General features: G+C 41.7%; 1 protein-coding gene across 1 annotated transcript; it reads left to right on the top strand.

Moving 5' to 3' along the window:
- The first annotated feature begins 10,423 nt into the window (after positions 1 to 10,423).
- LOC115400413 (nuclear factor 7, brain-like) lies at positions 10,424 to 13,327 on the top strand. Its single transcript, XM_030108279.1, has 2 exons — positions 10,424 to 10,503; positions 10,637 to 13,327. The coding sequence occupies exon 2, from the start codon at positions 10,639 to 10,641 to the stop codon at positions 12,268 to 12,270; it is 1,632 nt and encodes a 543-aa protein (XP_029964139.1). The 5' UTR covers positions 10,424 to 10,503; positions 10,637 to 10,638; the 3' UTR covers positions 12,271 to 13,327.
- Positions 13,328 to 18,402: the final 5,075 nt, after the last annotated feature.

The raw sequence follows: 18,402 nt of genomic DNA, 5'->3' as shown, positions 1-18,402 counted from the left end.
GTCTCCTGCTCCACAGGGTCAAGGAGAGACGGTGATAGATGCAGCTAAAATAAGCATCAAAGAAGAGTTGAGTGTCTTTGAATTAACTCCAGCAGACTTTCAAAACGGTAAAATACAGCCTGGGTGATGCGCTGCTGCTTTCTGTGTGGTGGAAGCTATTTAGGAGCTGACAGTTAATTTCTTATGAAGAAGGTAGAGGTTTGCGCTGCCAGATGAAAATAGCTCATTAAAAACTTTTACTTGATCATAGGAGAATATAGACAGCAGGATATTAAAAAAAAAAGAAGTGCACTGAGGCTTGAGTGTGGTTTTATATACGTACAATAAAGATCCAGAACTGAGGAGATGCAGATATGTTGGCTTATTACCAACAGAGTGCCTCGGCAATAATGAGCACGGCGGAGAGGGAAAAGTGGAGCGATGGGCCGAGCGCCCGCTGCCAAACAACAATAAAAAGCACTTGTGTGTGATACATCAAGCTGCGAGGGAACGATGAAGGGCACACCGGGGTCAGATAGAGAGAAATCCTCTGTGATCTCCCCCATCTTTCACAAAGACCGGCTGGCGTTACAAGAGACACCGAGAGGAGGCAGAAGGCGCAGAGGGAGGATTGGAGACGGAGTGAGGAGAAAGCCAAAAACTGGGAGAGACAAAAAAACTCAAATGGAAGTAAAAACGAGACAATCGAACCCCTGGTACAGAAGCTTGGAAACTCCAACCTCACTTTTGTGGACAAATAAGAAAGGAAGCGTGAATCTGAAATACAGCAGATAAATGCAAAAGTGTCACTTTTTTTTATTTCAGTCTCATTTTTTATATTTTGGAAGAGATAAGCAAAAAAATCCACATTTCAATTTAAGTTGGGGACTTTTTGTGAAGAGTTTGCATTTCTCACAATATTCTCCTGCGACTTGGTATTTTTTACAGCAGAGAGCAATCATATTGGTCGTCTGCCCTTACAAATGTCTGTGTTCCTCCATTGAATGAAGCTTGGAAACATGGAAAAACAACATGAACAATCAAGGAATCACGAAAAAAGAAAAAGAAACACAGAAAAAAGAACATCCAAATACATAAACAAAATAGAATAGACAACACAGTCAGTGCCAGTCTCGCTTTACATGTACAAAAAGGAGTAGGAAGAAGTCAGGTTGTTAATTGCTATTGCTAAGGTTTAATAGCATATTGTTCTCTAAGCATGTGTGTGGTTTCATTACAAAACAAACAGCGCCAACTTGTGACCTGGCATGCCAACTATATAGCATTAAGCATTTCTTCTGTGAAAATGGACCGCTGTGTAAATGCAAATCTTTCATGAATCGTGCTTTCTCTACATGTTGTCATGTAAACAGCACCTGCATCTGTAATATTCACCCAATAATTGTTTCTTGGTTACTTCATCCATGTTTTGTGGATGAAATCCCAACATGAATTGGCTACTTTAAAGGCAGTCCCCCTCCTCCTCCCCGCCACCACTCCCCACAGCCATTGGCCTTTTGTGCCCTTGGGCCTATTCTCAGTCGGCCCATTCAATATCTTTCCATGGGATAACCGAGTCTCTCCAGACATCTGGAAGATGCTCGTTGACCTCTGGAGCTTCTGTGCTGCATGGCCAGCTGAACACATCAAATCCCACCGCTAAACCAATTGAGAGCCGAGCTGAAGGTGGGGAAGGGGGTGAGGCGGAGGGGGGGCGGTGTGGAGGCTGCGAGGTTTAGGTGTGAACTGAGACTTTCTCACATTTATCACGGTCAGCTGGAACAGTGAGTGGATGGAGGCCGTGGCTCCTTCCTGCTCCTTACCGCCTCTTAAAGATGATGGAGCAGCAGAAACCAAGCCGCAAAAATCTCTGGAGAGCAACGTGGAATGAGACAGATTACCAGAGAAACAGAACACAGAAACACACGAGAATTTCATGTTGTCACACCGATGCATATCTAGTTGTGTATCGAGAGAGAGAGAGAGCGATCAAGAAGCCTCATATAAGTGTGATGACTGCGTATTTAAAAATCTTTCAGCTTCTGCTTCTCTGTGTGTCTCCTCTGCTATGGATCAATAACTCTTTTATACTGTCTATAATTGAAATGCAGGGAGCCTGAGGTGATTTAGTCGGCTGTAATTTCCTTGTTCGTCATGAATACTAATATAAACCCAAGGACATCGCCATCCCATTTATTCATCCATAAAGAAATACAAACATATACACTTTAATGAATTAAACTAATTGAGCTGCACTTATGTTTAAAATAAACATTGAGAGGAATAACACATTTTTATTTCCATATTATCTGAATGGCACGCTTCTTTTCTAGCAAAACATCAGTGTTAAGAAAGCTGTTAACTAAAGTAATACAAATATTGAGTGTATATATTTTTGCTTGTTTATTATTTCTACGAGGTATTTCGAGGCTCTCGTCAGAGGTAATTATTTTACAGCCTGCTGCAGTAAATAATGCATCTCTAGGAAACCTTCCACTTTTTACAAAGTCATTTGTTTTCAAATATAAACACTCTGAGGCATCCTCCCTCCCTCTGTCGTGCTCAAAACTCAAAATATGAGCAGACTTCCTGTTCTAAAGGTGCTTTTAGTGCATGAGAGGAGGAGCTGGTCAGTCTCAGCCAGTGAATTTTAAGTAGAAGTTACACAGCTCATTAGGCCCGAGTATTAAGGAGAACACCCTGATCATCCCGGTTCATAATGTGCAGAGAAAAGGTGCAGCGAGCTGACTGTGGGAGTCCGCCGTCCAGGATGACTTAATCTGTAATGTTTATGGTTTTGTTGTTCTGCACAAAGTCACTGTTTTGTTGAAATTTATCAAAGGGATGATGGAATGTTTCCTACCCTGTGGTTCTCCTTTTTCCAAGGATATGTTTTAATGTGTTACATTTTTAGCACCAATACTATGCCACCATCAAAAACTCAAAAAACCATCATCAAGTAGGTGTATTTTCAAAATATGTGTAATGTAGGGTTGTGAAATCATTTGCATTAAGCAAACATTTTCATATGAAATAGAATAGCGAAGCTCTGCTGATAAACACACACATACATACAAGTAGAAAGTGCTCCCTGCTTGAGTCTTTATTACATCTATGGTACCGATTTTTCTGGCTTTACTGAAAATGTCGAGCAGGCTATTTGCACCATCAAATCAAAATAGTGTGAAAAACTGATTTAATTACATGGAAAGCATGAATTCAGCTGTCATAGTATTTAGCAAGACACTTTATCACTAATGAAGTGAAATAACGTTTAGGTTTTGGTGAAGGGGTTTAAAAGCAGTTTGAGTTGTGAGTCGTCTGTGATTCTGTGTTGAGTTCGTCGATGTCTCGGTGTGTCTGGACTTTCCAGCGTGCTCTCGCTATATCCTGTGGTCTGGAGGACGTCGTGATTTGATTTTTGGTTTGTTCCATTAAATTGAGGGGTGTCTGGCAGCCCGGACGCTCCTGTGAGAAAACCCTAAAGGCCGGCGCACACTGCAGGACTCTTCAAACCTTCGCCGATTTAAAGAACTCACACTTGAAGAAAACAGAAGACAGATCGCTCAAGGTCGCTCTCTCCTGATCTTATAGTGTGTGGTGTGACTGCAGAGCACGCCACACACTGACCCATTCTTCAGCAGAGTAAAAGATTCTTCATGCTCAATGTTTCAAATCTCGTGTAAACGTGACTTTGAACTGTTTTTCTCATCTCCGTCCGCACCTCTGCCACTCCCACCAGAACTCTGAGAACAGTGAGAGAGGACCTTCATTCCCTGCAGTGTGTGAAGGACGGACTGACTCAAATTTACTCAGGTACCAAATTTTTTTTTTTTTCAAATTAACCAATCTGAGGCTCCTTTTGTGCTTTGTGAACTTTCTGTGGCTGCTGAACTGTTTCCCTTTTTGCTCATGAGGAGTATTTTGTTCCCCCTTCTTTCGTAGCTGTGAATAGCGGAGACACTACAGAGCGCAGGAGTTTTGACTTCTTCCGTGTTTCACTGTCTCCGGCGCACACTCACGACTGAGGCGGGGGTTTTTGAAAGCAAGTGCCAGCAACACCTTGATGAGTCGGAGCTGCCCAGCCAATCAGGATTAGTACATAATACTAGTATTAATACATACACTGCATGGAGAATGAAAGAAGATGCAGGGTCAGAATCTCAAAAGGACACAAGAAAAGAAACATGAACCATGGCAATTGTTTGGATTAAAACTTTTTTTTTTTTTTTTTTTTTTTTTTATTTCAGTAATGCTTTTATTTTCTAGAAACACAATATTGGATAATAGAATAACGAAATTGGCAGGAATTGAGTTGGTGGGTTTTTCTAATCTACATTGTTTAAATCCTGCTATTTTAGTTTAAAAATAGGGAAATACACTACACTTCGGAGCTTCTACATGGAAATACACAATGAACTCAAAAGAAAAAAAACCTTTTCACACCAGAAAAACTTTAATACAATTTAAAAATCCAGTCAGTTTTTTCTTTATTTGTTTCCCTATTAACAGAATATTCATGATGAAAAATCAGCTCCATCTGTCTTTACCAAAAGATCTAGATGTGGGTGAGATACATACAGGATCTCTCTAATAAAAGAAAAAAGGCTCCAACCACCTCCCAGCTGTCTCCTGCTTTATCCAGACACCTGTACAATTTACCCTCAGAGAAAGGCTGAATTACAGGCGGAAAGAGGGGAAAGTGGTGGCAGCATGGTAAAATGAGAAGGAAAGAGCAAAAGCAGCGAAGGACCTTGTTAAAAGCCCCTCTGTGACAGTCAAGAAAAGGCTGCAGCTTTGAGTCATTAAATGTGGCTGAAGCTGTGCAGAGTGCCGGAAAAAAAACAAAACATCCGTGGACAGAAAGAGAGAGTCTTACAGGAGGGAATGGGCTTTTCAAGGTAAGAGCAAATAAATCAAATAGTGTCTTCCAAATAAGATGTATGTTGGTCAATTGAGTGAATCAAATGAATTTAGCTGATGTGGATACTTGCTACCTGAACATTCCTGATTTTATAAAACTAAGGCAAAAAAAGACGAAGAAGAAAAAGTGAAGAATAGACCATATGTGCCATATGTACCCTTTAAGAAACATTTTAGAAAATAAAGAGGAAACATTTTATGTCTGCATCATACATCAAGCCAATAATATAAGAATTGACTTAATAATCGGGCAATTTCACCTGGATAGGCTGCAAGCGCTTGACGGCGCTCACACTGAGAAACACTCACCGGTATGTCAGCGGTATGTGGAGCCATCCAAAAATGCAAACGCTCCAAAACTGTGTTGTTGAAAATGGGGGGAAATGCAACTTTTCTAAAACGCTGCACATGTGCACCATGAATGTGGTAAATAGTTCTGTCAGTAGATCGACAACAACAATGGTGACGTCCAGAGTGGCATGACTCTCAGTCCATACTCTCCTGGGACGTGGCGGTTTAATGCTTGAGAGTCACTCCTAATTCCTCAGATTAACTTGGTCGTCTGTCCATGTACCTGCCCGTGTTTGTGGTTACATTACCAAAGTAAAAAACTGTGTCAGCTCAGTGACTTGCCCACAACTTCATTTTCATTATTTCTGCCAATGGACAAATGTGAAACTACGTGTGAGTGCAACATTTTCAAAGAACACCGATCTCACAGTGAACCGAAAACGAAAAATGATGCAGTTTTCAGCCGATTGTGTAAACAGGCCGTTAACAGCAGGTCAGTAATTGTTCTTAGAAAAAGGAGAAGAAAGCATGCTTCATTGATCCCCTTGGGAAAATTACTTCTCTGCATTTAACCCTTCCTATTTATAGCTAACCTAAACTATGCACAGTGGGAGCACTGGGATGTCACGGTATGGCACCCGGGCAGCAGCTGGGGTCAGCGGTCTCGCTCGGGGACCGGCAGCGGTGACCTGTCAGCTGTGAGATTCCTGTGAACTTCTGATCTCATATCCAGTTTTCTAACCTTAAGGTCAGCAGTTCCCAACCTTTTTCTCGAGGGACCAAAATATTTGCCATTACTGAGCTGGGCAAACTTAACCCCACCACTACCCCCACCACTCTATACCCCCACAACCCTCACAAACTGGAGGATGCGGGCACTGATATGTTTTTATTGTATCTCAATATATGAATCACTGAGTTTTGCAGACAAAAAAGGAAGAGGGAAAAAAACAGAGGGATCAAACACTGAAAATTCTCTGAAAAATTCAGCTAAGAATGAATCCATAGACACAAGCTGTGATCACTAAATATGGATCCAATTGAAATCCCACCTGGTCACGTGCATCATGATGGAAGCTTCTAATCGGATCGGTTATCAGCGATCGTACAGGGTGACGACTGAGTGATCTGAGTTTTGGGCTTTTTGTAACTGTGTCACAATAATTTCCAAACAATGTTACGGGCTAAATAAAGTTTCTTATATAAACATATACTGTCAGATAATCTACACATCTGCATCATATCATATTATATTGTGCATTATTTGAGCTGTATGTCAATATTTCATACACAACAGTCACTCTAATAAAAACTTATGCGATCAAATATGCTGCTGTACAGCTCTGCATAAAACTCAGCATTTGCAAATAATTTCCTGCTTAGGCTTGTTTAGGATAGTTGCACCCTATATTTATACACAGTGTATCCGGTATATGATATTTGAGGACGTGGTTTACTGTAGTGTAGAGCTGCATTGAATGATGTGTTTATCATTCATGCCTTTGATACATTTGAGAGCGTGCTGGTTTTACAACTCGTAACACATCTCACAAAATGTTGCTATATTAATAAATGGAAATTCAGACCAAATATTTAGTCTACTTTCAGGAAAAAACTAAATAGATAATAACTCTCACATGTCTGCTGTCTAAATAAATCTTTCCATTCATTCATCTTCTTTGCCGCACAGTACCCGTGGGGTTGTAATGGCAAAATACAGAGCAAGGAAGGCCAGAAGAAATGCAGAAGATCTTCATTTAATTACTCTTTCTTGCACAGAAATGCCTTGATTGGTCTAAATTGTTTCTGCTTTTTCAGTCATGACCTCCAAGAAACCCCTTCTCCCCTGGTCTGAGTTTTAAAAAGCTCATGAAGAAAGAAAACAACACACCATTTAATAAATACAACCATTTACACTGTGATTAGCGTGTTGATTTAAATCAATACGTTCTTGCTTGAGAAACAAAAAATATCTGTTTTCAGGCTTAATCTGCAGACTCATGTGCTATTTGACCCCTGTAACATCAGGAATATTTACCTCATTAAATCTTCAATCATTCACCCCTTGACAAATTTTCGGTCACAGACACCGAGTCCTGGAAATGGCACAAATGAATAATTTAACAGCACACACAACCGATCAGAGAGCCCAACTCCTCTGGTGTTCGCAGGCTATCTCCGACAGTGGCGTAAATCCCCGAAGTAGGCACACGCTTAATGAATAGGAACACAGATAAAATTCCTCAACAGCTTCCACATTTACAAAAACTGATCCGGTAAATCTCCAGGCGCCACTCAGGGTTCAGGAAAAAAACATCCATTCTCATTACACCGCAGGAGATCCCTGATAGGATTCACAAAACGTTCAGCCCCTCAATGAGGTTTCTGACACTGTCATATTAAAAAATAAAGGCATTCCCCTGACAATATATTCCAGCAGGCGTCTGCTCTGGTGTCAGTCAGCTGGGACTGCAGTATTCATCTTCTGTTTTGGTTGTAATATGTTACTTAATAAACTTCACAAAACTTCTCAAATGCTCATCTTCCACATCCTTATATGACTTTACAAACCCTGAAATCTTCCACTGCTCTGCCAAGGCGGAAGAAAAGTAGACGGAAAATGTTCGGGGAAGAAGAAAAAAAACATGTAATATTAAAGTCGGAGATTTTAATGGCAAGAATTGCCTCAAACAAGACGTACTCTGAGTGACTTGACTCGGATCTCAGGTTCAGTGTTTCTACTTCACCGGGTAATTTTGATGAAAATGGAAAGTAGGCCCTCCTCTCTCTTTCCCTGACTAAAAGCACCGCTTAAAAAAAAAAAAAAAAAAAAGAGGAGCAGGTTTAAAAAAAAAAAAAAAGTGCTTTTAATCTACAAGCATGTTGACAAAGACCGAGTCGTCCTTGCTGGCTTTTGAGCTTTTCAAAGTTGTCCTATCAAGGAGGGGAATCTGAAGCCGGAGTGTCTGGGGAACAAGAACACTGGAGGCGGAGAACTCTCATTTGGCTTCAGTGTTTCTTTTTTCTTCCTATGTCAGCCATGTTCCCCAGTCTGAAGGGAGAAACTCATCTCATGACTATTTATCTTCCCTCCAGACGTCTTGCATCTGGGGGTCAGAAATAATACAACTCTTTGCTCTGACCAAGCAGTGAACGGAGTGGAGCGATGAAGGTAACTGTGTCTCCACCTCCTCCCACTTTACATCTCCCACCAGCGCCGTTTTGTTAAAGAAATAAATTCTCTCAGCAGTAACACATACTCATGGAAACAATCTGTGCGATATTGTTTACACACAGAGCCTGTGATTGTGTGGGTTTTCTGACTCATATGTATGTCATGATAAACAATATTTACTAATATCAGCTTTAAGCTTTTCACAGGCTGCAAAGTTTTCTCCTCAGCAGCACACTGCTCCACTCCAAACTTTCAGTGCATGAAGTGGTGTTGAAGGGCCGTTCTAGTGTACTTTTAAAGAAACTCCATCAGTTGCTACTTCTAAAACTACTTCAGTTCTGCCTACAGTTATATTTCAGCAGATTGTACAGAAACTCGAGGGAGTTTGATAAAATTATACATTTATCTTCAAGCTGACATTAGGCAGTAGATTTCTGATCCATTGTTTTGGGGGGATATGTCGCACTAGTTTGTTGTCAGAACTCACCTTCAGCACTACATCTACACTCCCATGAGATGAGATTACAGATCCAATCTTGGTTTAATTATTCCGTGTAATGCGGTTTTGCTGATTGCGACAAGCAGCGTGATCACACCGTTTAGCCTGCGGTCCAGCATTTAGCTCATGTTACACTCCTCTCTGAGGTGCAAGTCCTGCTGTAGAGACCAGGCTTTATTCTGGATTTACACAAAGTCTAAAAGTGAGCAGACGCCTAACGGGAGGCGTTCAATTCTAATGGAGGGAGGTCGGCGTCCTCTACCTCTTTGAGCTCCTCTAATCTCTAATTCATGTATTCAAGGTTAGAGCCTGATGTGTGGGAGAAGTGGGATGAAAGGAAGAAAGAAGGCAACAGTGAATCAGACAGGGAGGGACCCAAAAGAAGAAAGAAAGAAAGATGGGTGAGGAAAAACTGACGGCCTCTCATCCTTCGAAGAACCTGTCGTTGGACCAAGAGAAGAAAGGCTCGGTTTCTGGAGTTTCACATGGGATCAAAGGGAATTCCCATCGAATCCGAATGTCGTCTGAATGTTTTATGGTCGCCGGGGCGTTGAGGTGAGCTTTGAGTAAGACGAGGCGCAAAAGAGCTCTGATCAGAAGTGGTCAAACATTTCCAGTGGCCGGCTCTTTGCGTCTAAATAAACTACATATGTTTACATAATTTACACGTTAGGGCAGGAATACGTTCTTGTTGAATAATTGCATGTTTAGAGACTCTCACTTCCTTTACATTTACTTTCAATATCTTCAGTCACTGAATTCATTCCTTCATTTACTCATTTTCCTCAAGCAGAGACAACAATTGCATGATTGAGCGCAGCGATAGTGAGAAATGACACATACTGAAAACACCTACACACACACACACACACACACACACACACACACATACACATATAGTTAACTGAAATCTCTAACAACAGAATAACCAGAGGAAAACTAATGAATTCATTTCACTGAAAGGTTAAACAACGATGTATCAATCACATTCTTATTGTATTTTAAGTCAGCTTATTGTTAAACGCCTACACGTCTTATTCTTCAGATCAGCTGGAGAAACACACTGAGTCACACATGCTGCTACTAATGCACAGACACCTTCACAACAACATGGAGTCTTTCAGCTCTGACAAAGCTCTTCAGTGACACGCTGAAGCTTTTTTTTTGTTCAAAAGCTTTGTTTCCTCAGAGGGGGGTAGTACTGGATGAGTGCATTTACAGTCCATTACGCTAAAGCCAGACAATTGTACCTAATGCAAACGCACACACTCAGATGTACATAGACTCATCTGAATCAGGCATGGCGGACTGTCTCAGAACATTCATGTGATCGGTGAGTAATACAGAACATAAAAGAGTGCGTGGAAATGCCAGGACAACAAGCCAGGTATTACATGGCTAATGTAAACTTCAAAGAAACCCTGTTGGGACCTAGAACACTTTCACTCTCAGCCCCACGGATCCAGAGGGGCAACTCCAAAAGTTGGCTGAACAGAGGAAGGAATGGGTTAACCTGCCGCAGCAACATGAGGAAGTGGGAGGGACCGCTGACAGCGAAAGAGAAACTAAAACGGAGAGACACTTTTCAACCTGTCTTTAGGCCGGCCACAGTTTTACCGGACTCTGACAACAAAAGGTAAAACTGTATGATCTTTGTTAAAGTGTAAATAACATTGTCTTTTTAAAGAAATAAGTCATACTGTGACAAAATGAAGCTGCGTTGCCTGAGGGTTTCCCTAAGTTTTATTATCTCTCCCTCCATATTCTAGACATGGCCACTGCCAGACCTCTAATGACGGAAGATCAGTTCCTCTGTTCCATCTGCCTGTCTGTGTTCACCCAACCTGTGTCAATTCCCTGTGGACACAACTTCTGTCTCAAGTGTATCACAGACTACTGGGACACTCAGACTGTGTTCAAATGCCCCAACTGCACACAGGACTTCTATCCCAAGCCAATGCTGAGTATTAATATTTTTATTGCTGACATCGCAGAAAATTTTAAGAAATCAGCTGAACCAGTGTCTCCCGGAAGCCCTGAAGAGCCAGAAAATGGAGATGTGCTCTGCGACCGCTGCACAGGACCTCAACTGACAGCTGTAAAGTCCTGCTTAGTGTGTTTTATGTCCTTTTGTCAAACTCATCTGGAGCCTCACCAGAGGATTCCCACACTGAAGAAACACAAGCTCGTCCCTGCGGCCAAAAACCTGGAAAGCCGGATATGCGAGCACCACCACGAACCTTTGGACCTGTTCTGCAGAGTGGAGCAAATGTTCCTGTGTGAGAAATGTCAACAAGCGGAGCATAAGAACCACAAAACCGTGACTCTAGAGGAGGAGGCCGAAATGAGGAAGATCCAGCTGGTATTAGAAAAAAGAGACGCGGTTCAGATGATGCAGGCGCGTCAGCAGAAAATACTTGAGATTCAACAGTCAGTGGGGGCCAGCAGGAATAATGCAGATCAGGCGCTGTCGTGCAGCCAACATGTGGTGACTGCCATGGTGGACTACATGAAGAAAAGCCTCTCTGAGCTGACGGAGGTAATTGAAGCGAGGAAGAGGAAAAGTGGAACAGAGGCACTAGTCATCATTAATGAACTGGAGAAAGAAATTATGGTAATAAAGGGCAAAAACAGGCAGCTGGAGGCAGTTTCTCTGAGTAACGATCCCTTCACATTCATGGAGAACTTCCTTTCTTTTAACATCAATTCACCTCAGGTGAAGGATTGGTCTGACGTAGCTCTCAAGGAGGACCAATATACGATCGAGGGGGCCATGGAGAAGCTGCAGACAACAATCAGGAGGGAAATAAGCATGCTGTGTGATCCCGACTTCAAAGAAAAGCAGAAGCATGCTGTAGATGTGACGCTGGATGCGGACACAGCAAACCCCACTCTCAGGATCTCTGAGGACGGCAAGCAGGTCACACATGTGAACCGAAAGGTGCACACTCCGAACAGACCACAGAGGTTTGACCTCGTCCTCAACGTCTTGGGAAAGGAAGGTTTCTCCTCTGGCAAATTTTACTACGAAGTTCAGGTCAAAGACAAAACGCAGTGGGACCTCGGGGTTGCAAATCAGTCCATCAACAGGAAAGGTGACATCAGACTGAGTCCGAAGACCGGATACTGGACCATCTGGCTGAGGAAGGGAATAGAGTTCACGGCCAACGCTGGCCCTGCGATCAGCCTTCATGTGAGAGAGATACCTCAAAAAATCGGAGTGTTTGTCGACTACGAAGGGGGGGAGGTCTCTTTTTACGACGTGGACGCCAGGGCCCTCATCTTCTCCTTCACCCAGTGTAACTTCACCGAGAAGCTCTTCCCGTTCTTCAGCCCCTGTTCTAACGACGGGGGCAAAAACTCAGCCCCGCTGATCATCACGCCCGTCGAGCACAACGGCTGAGTTTTCACAGGGGGTTGGTGGAAGACACGGGGACTCAGATGGATCACAACAGTGGAACAGTGAAATGTTTTTATCGGCGAGATGGCAGTCTGTCATTCAGCGTCTCCCATCCGTCAGTGTCAGTGCTGCGTGTCGCAATGTGTCGCCTGTCAGGCAGACAGCTGCAGATCTCCAGCAGAGTCCCCGTGCAGCCACTTGGACATTCACGACACACACAGACTTCGTCATGACAGCCATGCATCACTTTGGTTTGAGTAAAAATAGATCTATGAGGGGAGGACCTTCTTTTCTTTTTTTCTTTTTACATTTATACATTTGAACTCCCGTGTTTCTGAAAACTGTCACATTTATATCGATGGAGTTGATTATCAGAACAGGTTCAACATTTTTTGGGGGAAAAAGGACAACTCTAAGGAGACCGCATCCTAAAATGACCTCTCACTAAACCAGCATGATGCAGAATGTCTAAAAATCAATTGCATGACTCCAAATTTAAAGCAGTTCCAATGCGGATGGAACTCTTTGTTTCATCCATATTGATGTTATTTCATTAAAATGATAAAAGGTACGTGGTAAATCTCTGAAAATTGAATGGGAAAAGGAAACCTAACTTGAATATAATGCAATGTTCTCTGATTAAAATTAGACAAATCTATAAGGTGTAGGCTTTCCAAATGGAAATACAGCAAGTCTTTCTAATGTATACTGAGGAAACCATTTATAGTGCAATCATTTAATGTCTTTAACTTCTTCCTTTACAATTCTTTACCTTTTTTTTTTTTTTTTTTTTGCACTGAAGGTCTGTTTGGTGTGTGAAATCATGTGAAGTGAGAAAATGGAGCTGTTAGAGTTATTCAGATGTTGACGCTAAGACAATGGGAGCAGAGGAACAAATCGCTGTGGCTTTTAGTTTAATGGCAAAATCCGCTCATGAATGTTTGAAATGAATATGTCATTTTGCCTGGAGTGTGTTTTCAATGCATCCCTTGTACTGTGAGTGATGATTAAAGATTGTGGAGATGCAAGATGTGAAATACAAAGCTATTTAAAAAATCGACATGTCATCTTCTCTTCTTTTTTTTGCAATAAGACATTAAAACCTTACAATTTCCACAGTGTGGAACCGAATTGTGGTAGTCAGAGTGAAGGATCTGATAATTTTTCAAAATTCCATGTGAAAACGAAGACGAATGTTCCAAATGAAGTTGTGACATGCATCTAGATGTCTCTAAACTGACAAATTTTCACAAAGATTCTGCATAATTGCCACTCAAGTCTCAAAGACAGTGATCGCTGAATTACTTTGAGATGCAATTGAAGTGCATCTGTCATTTCACAGAAACATCATCACAAATTACAAAGACGTCTTCAAACCTTTTGATTCAAAAAACATAGAGTAAGTAATTTATTCCCCTTTTAAAATAGTTTCTCTCATAGTGAGAAGTGATACACAAAAATATCTGAATGACTTTTCAACTTTTTTTAATCACATTTGTAAAATTATGTGGCGCTTGAAACAAAGTGACCAAATACAGCAAAAATATTAGAGTACAGTTAAATTTTCCACACAAACCTTTATTATAACGTCCATCAGAGAGGTTGATGAGGCTCAGACTGCTCTGCTGTATTTTGAAATGCTTCTTTCAGTGTGCGTCAGGAAAGCCTCATAATCAGGCTGTGGACTGTGTTTGGTGCCTCCGCTGTATCTGTAATCATTGTAAATGACTGGAAAGTCATTATAAAGCAAACCTTTTACAGATCACAGGCTGAGATGTCAATAACAAATTAGGAATCAAACATAACATGCTTCACACAACAACTTCAATTCAACTGCTTCTAATCTTCAAAAGGGATGGTTTGAAGCTTTACTTGTCTTTTGAATGTAGTGCATGACTGTGGGTGTAGCTTTTACCGCAATGACAGACTGCAATTTGACTCAGTCTTATCAGCCAAAACACAAAATAATTGAACTTTATTGATACAAAGTCCAGTAGAGTTCACTGTGGTGCAATAAAGAATATCCCAAGAGCGCAAATTATTTACCAGCTATTGACGGAGTTAGAGAGCGAAGTCCTGGTCTTTGAAGGCACCGGCGGGATTTTCTTCTTCACTTGCTTTTGTTTAACCACAGCAGAGGTGCGACGAGAAGGCCGCCCTGACTGGCTGTGAAATGCTGATACCAACAGAAAAAGGGCAATTTAAGCCATTTGTATGGAGCTCCGGGGCTGTGAAAAGGAGCCCAAGAGGGAATAATGGAAAAACTACATGCGTGACTTATTCTCATTAATTACATTTAAGTTAATTAATACTGCAGTTGCATTAATTTGTTTTCTTGGCAACTGCAATAATAGAGAAATGCCTTAGAACAGTGTGAGTGTGGTGGATGTAAAGATCAACACATATACACCAGTGTTTTTACTCCTTCAGGTAAGACATGATCATATCTGCAAACTTTAATTAGAATATATAATTGATGTTTTGGAAAATATTTCTAGGCCCACTGTGGGCGCGGCAATGCCTGCTGCTCATTCATTCAGTCCGCTACTCTTTGGTCCCGCTGAAAAAGCTCAACTCTCGGATGCATTCCCATGCAATTTCGACAGTGATGCCCATGGTTCTTAGAGGATAACCCTCCGACTTTGGTAATCTCCTCTCTTTTCCCTGTAGAGCCATTACGAGCAGCTGAGCCGTGCACATCTGCAGCTTCAGTGCACACACCTACCAATATAATACCCACCGTCTCATCTTCTGATTCCATACAGCAATGTGTAACTGTGGTGGTTGGAAAAAAAAGGATGCGTCCATAAAGTATCAAAGGATCAAACTAACCGAACAAGGTTTCACCTGAGCTGGAACGAACATGACTTGTGCTGACACACCCTGAGATTAAAATAAACAGAATTAACATGGAAACACTTTTGGGTCATATCTAAATAAAACCATTTCAGTGCTTCCCTCGCTGTTAAATTTGGTTGAATCATCAGGAATCATTCTGGGTCATTTTGTTGCTTTGACTGCAATTACAAGCACGCTGTAAGTCTGTGAATGTGTCCGCCTTTCTGCAAGCACACATGCCTTTTGTCCGACAGTATGTGTCTCTAATGAAGTGCCAAATGTAATGAGATAAATCTATCCATTAGGGCCTCTTAACAAGAGTGAGCCCACATGGCTGCTAATGAGTCAGTCGTCCTCAGAGAGCCGGAGGACCTGACAAAGGCTTCAGACGACCCTCAAAGCCTGCAAATCCACCGCTCCAGCTGTTGGACTGCAGACCGCCGTCATTTAGCTGTCTGTCCTTCTGGGAATGATTTCAAGTTAGCGGGCGGCAACTACTTAGAGACTGAAGTCATAGCCAGCACAGGAAAACACTAATCATCTGTAATCATTGATCTATCATTACTTGGCAATACTCATTAGCTTGATGGAGCAAAGCTCTGTGGGATACAGTCGGTACCGGAGTGATAAGATCCGCCCAGCTACTGCTGTGCTGAACATGTGCTCTCCATGTCAGGGCTTCTGCTGCCAGCCGAGGGTTCAGATGTTATTTTTCAAGTCTTTCATGATCACCGTTTCCTTTTTTCACACATCGTTTCCCTCTCGTTCTTTCTCAGTGGATTGCATTGATGCAGCTCCATCAAATGAGGATATGCACAGACACACCAGCATTCAGGGCTTTTCTTTCCTGTTCTTGTTTTGATTAGGTTTTTGGGATTTGAGTGACTTTACCTCAAGATACCTCTGCTAGTTCGATCTTGTCTGAACGTCTACAGTTAATGACCCTCGATCATGCTTTAAAAGCCTCCATTAGAGTTTGTCTAAATGGCTCACTTATTAGAGCGGGTTGTCTCTCAGTCTGGAAAGTTCTAGGTTTGATCCGACCGAAACGATAGAATGTGCATCTTGCACTGCAAACATCATCAATGGTGTGTGAATGGCAGATTGTGACGAACGCTATACTGTTAGTTAAAGTATTAAAGCCATTTGTCCTTAGAGGCACTAAATCAGACACAGAAGCATATAACAGCACAGGAGTAGAAAATATATTTCTGGAAAGAAAAGTTATTGAAATAACAAGAAGTGTTGGCTCATCCATGGAGCCATTATAACGGTCTATGCCCATCTATCACTGTCAAACCACGAGCCGACGCATATTGACCTCGCCAGTTGGAAATGGAGGAAAAAGGAAAAAGAGAATGGAGCTGTAAAAACAAAGAATAGATTAGGTTGTGGGAACATTTTAATTTGTAAGCAGCTGCTTCAGTGACTCGGTAGCTGCACGGCCGCACTGTGGAGGTAGTGATTGGTGGAAAAATACTGATGAAGCCATCCTAAACACTGGCTTCTACCAGCTTCTTAACAGCTTGAGACGACACGAGCCGGTTGTAGGATAACTGAGTGTTTGAAAGAGGACATGCAGCATCAGTGAAGTTAAAACTCAGAAAACAGCTTCTATATGAAATGAGAGATAGATGCAACAATCAGTGGGACGAGTCCGAGGCTATACGTGCACACACTTATAGAGTGAAAGGAAAATGACAATTGTGCGATTATTGATCCACAAGTAGCCACCAGGACTTAAGAAAGTGCAGTTGGCAGGTACAAGACACTCCTAGACTGTGTAATTTCAGCAGTTTTATGAGATTAGTACCCACTACACCGTGCAGGACATTTCATAAACTTGGGCCAGACAGTAAATTTGACTGCACGACATTGCACTCCCCTCAGTCCGATGTGATGACTGCTGCAGTGTACTTCGATTCTTAAAAATCGGAATTTTAGTCTGTATTTCATCTAGATGCAAGCTGACACGACGCCAGTGAAACCAAACACCCCAAGATGTCGTGTGAAACCAAAGACTTCATCATCAGAGAAAAGGAATAACATTTAAAACATATTGTGTTATGAGGTTCCTTCAGCATTTTTTTTTCTTTTTGCAACTGATTCACAATGGTAAAACTGTAGGTCCCTTATTTTGTTAAAAAAAAAAAAAAAAAAAAAGAAGGTCTCTCAAGAAAAAGGTTGGAAACCACTAATTTTTGTCACTGGTGGCTCCAGGAAATAAATCCAGCAGATAACAGAGCAGCTCGTATAGATTGATATATGTGTAGGTAAAGCATATGGATAATGTGGACGGGGTCCAACTTTTAATCTATAATATACCAGCTGTTCTTCAGGTGGACTTCTGGAGTCACTTCACTGTTTTACCCCTTGTCTCAAAATTACTACACCGTTAGAAAATTAACTCAGGCTGTCTCAGAGGTCGGCGAACCAGTCTCACTTTTTGACAAGAGACCACAGACTTTAAATCATGATTTTATCACCGATGCTCATCTTTAGTCTGAGATGGACAAAATCAGCCAGTCGTCATCCTTGGTGTGTGTGTGTGTCCCAATTTTAAGAAATGTACTGTATTTTTTGTAATTTTGATTAAATGATCGACATTTTTACACTATGACAGATCCCATAACTACATTGATTTACACAAGAGCACATTAACATTCTCACAAATGTCCGGAGGATTTCCTGCTGATTAAATCCAAAGGCGGCGAGGAGTGACATGATGATAGCAGTGCACTTATAAGGCATTAACGGCAGATTTATAATCAAAGTGTTCGTACCTCGGCCAACGCAGAGTGAAAAATAATAGGTGAACGACTTTGCTTTCCATCTCGGAGATGGAGGAGACAAAACTGTGTGGCTTTTCCAGTGACAGATCAGATTTGTGCACCGCGAAGGCTTTGATCTTAAGGCTTTCTGACAGGCTTTAATCTGAGCAGACCACACACACAAGTGCAAACACACCTTTTTTACTGAAGCCACAGCATCCGTGGTGTTGTGAAATGGTCAGCATGTGGATGGTGCTGCAGACAGTTCCTCCTGAATTAATAAGGAGGGCATGTTTGGGGGATTTTTCATTTTTTTTTTGTTAAACATTTCTCACCTTATCTGTTTGTCTCCGTTTTTTAAGAAAAGATTTTCAGTCACACTGTAATATAATTCTGGGACGGAGGCTGTTGTTGCAAAGGTCACTTTTAAAAAAGTGCACGCCGCACCTGTTCTGATTATTTTCCCTGAGCTACCTTGTTGCCACAGGTACATATCTCACCGCCCAAAACTCATATTTCATAGAGA

The sequence above is a fragment of the Salarias fasciatus genome, chromosome 2, assembly GCF_902148845.1.
Source record: "Salarias fasciatus chromosome 2, fSalaFa1.1, whole genome shotgun sequence".
NCBI lineage: Eukaryota > Metazoa > Chordata > Actinopteri > Blenniiformes > Blenniidae > Salarias > Salarias fasciatus.
The sequence above is the reverse complement of the archived record's forward strand: the minus strand, read 5'-3'. Positions and strand labels throughout refer to the sequence as shown.

Coding starts and splice junctions, on each gene's coding strand:
- LOC115400413 (XM_030108279.1), top strand. CDS start 10,639: ATGGCCACTGCCAGACCTCTAATGACGGAAGATCAGTTCCTCTGTTCC.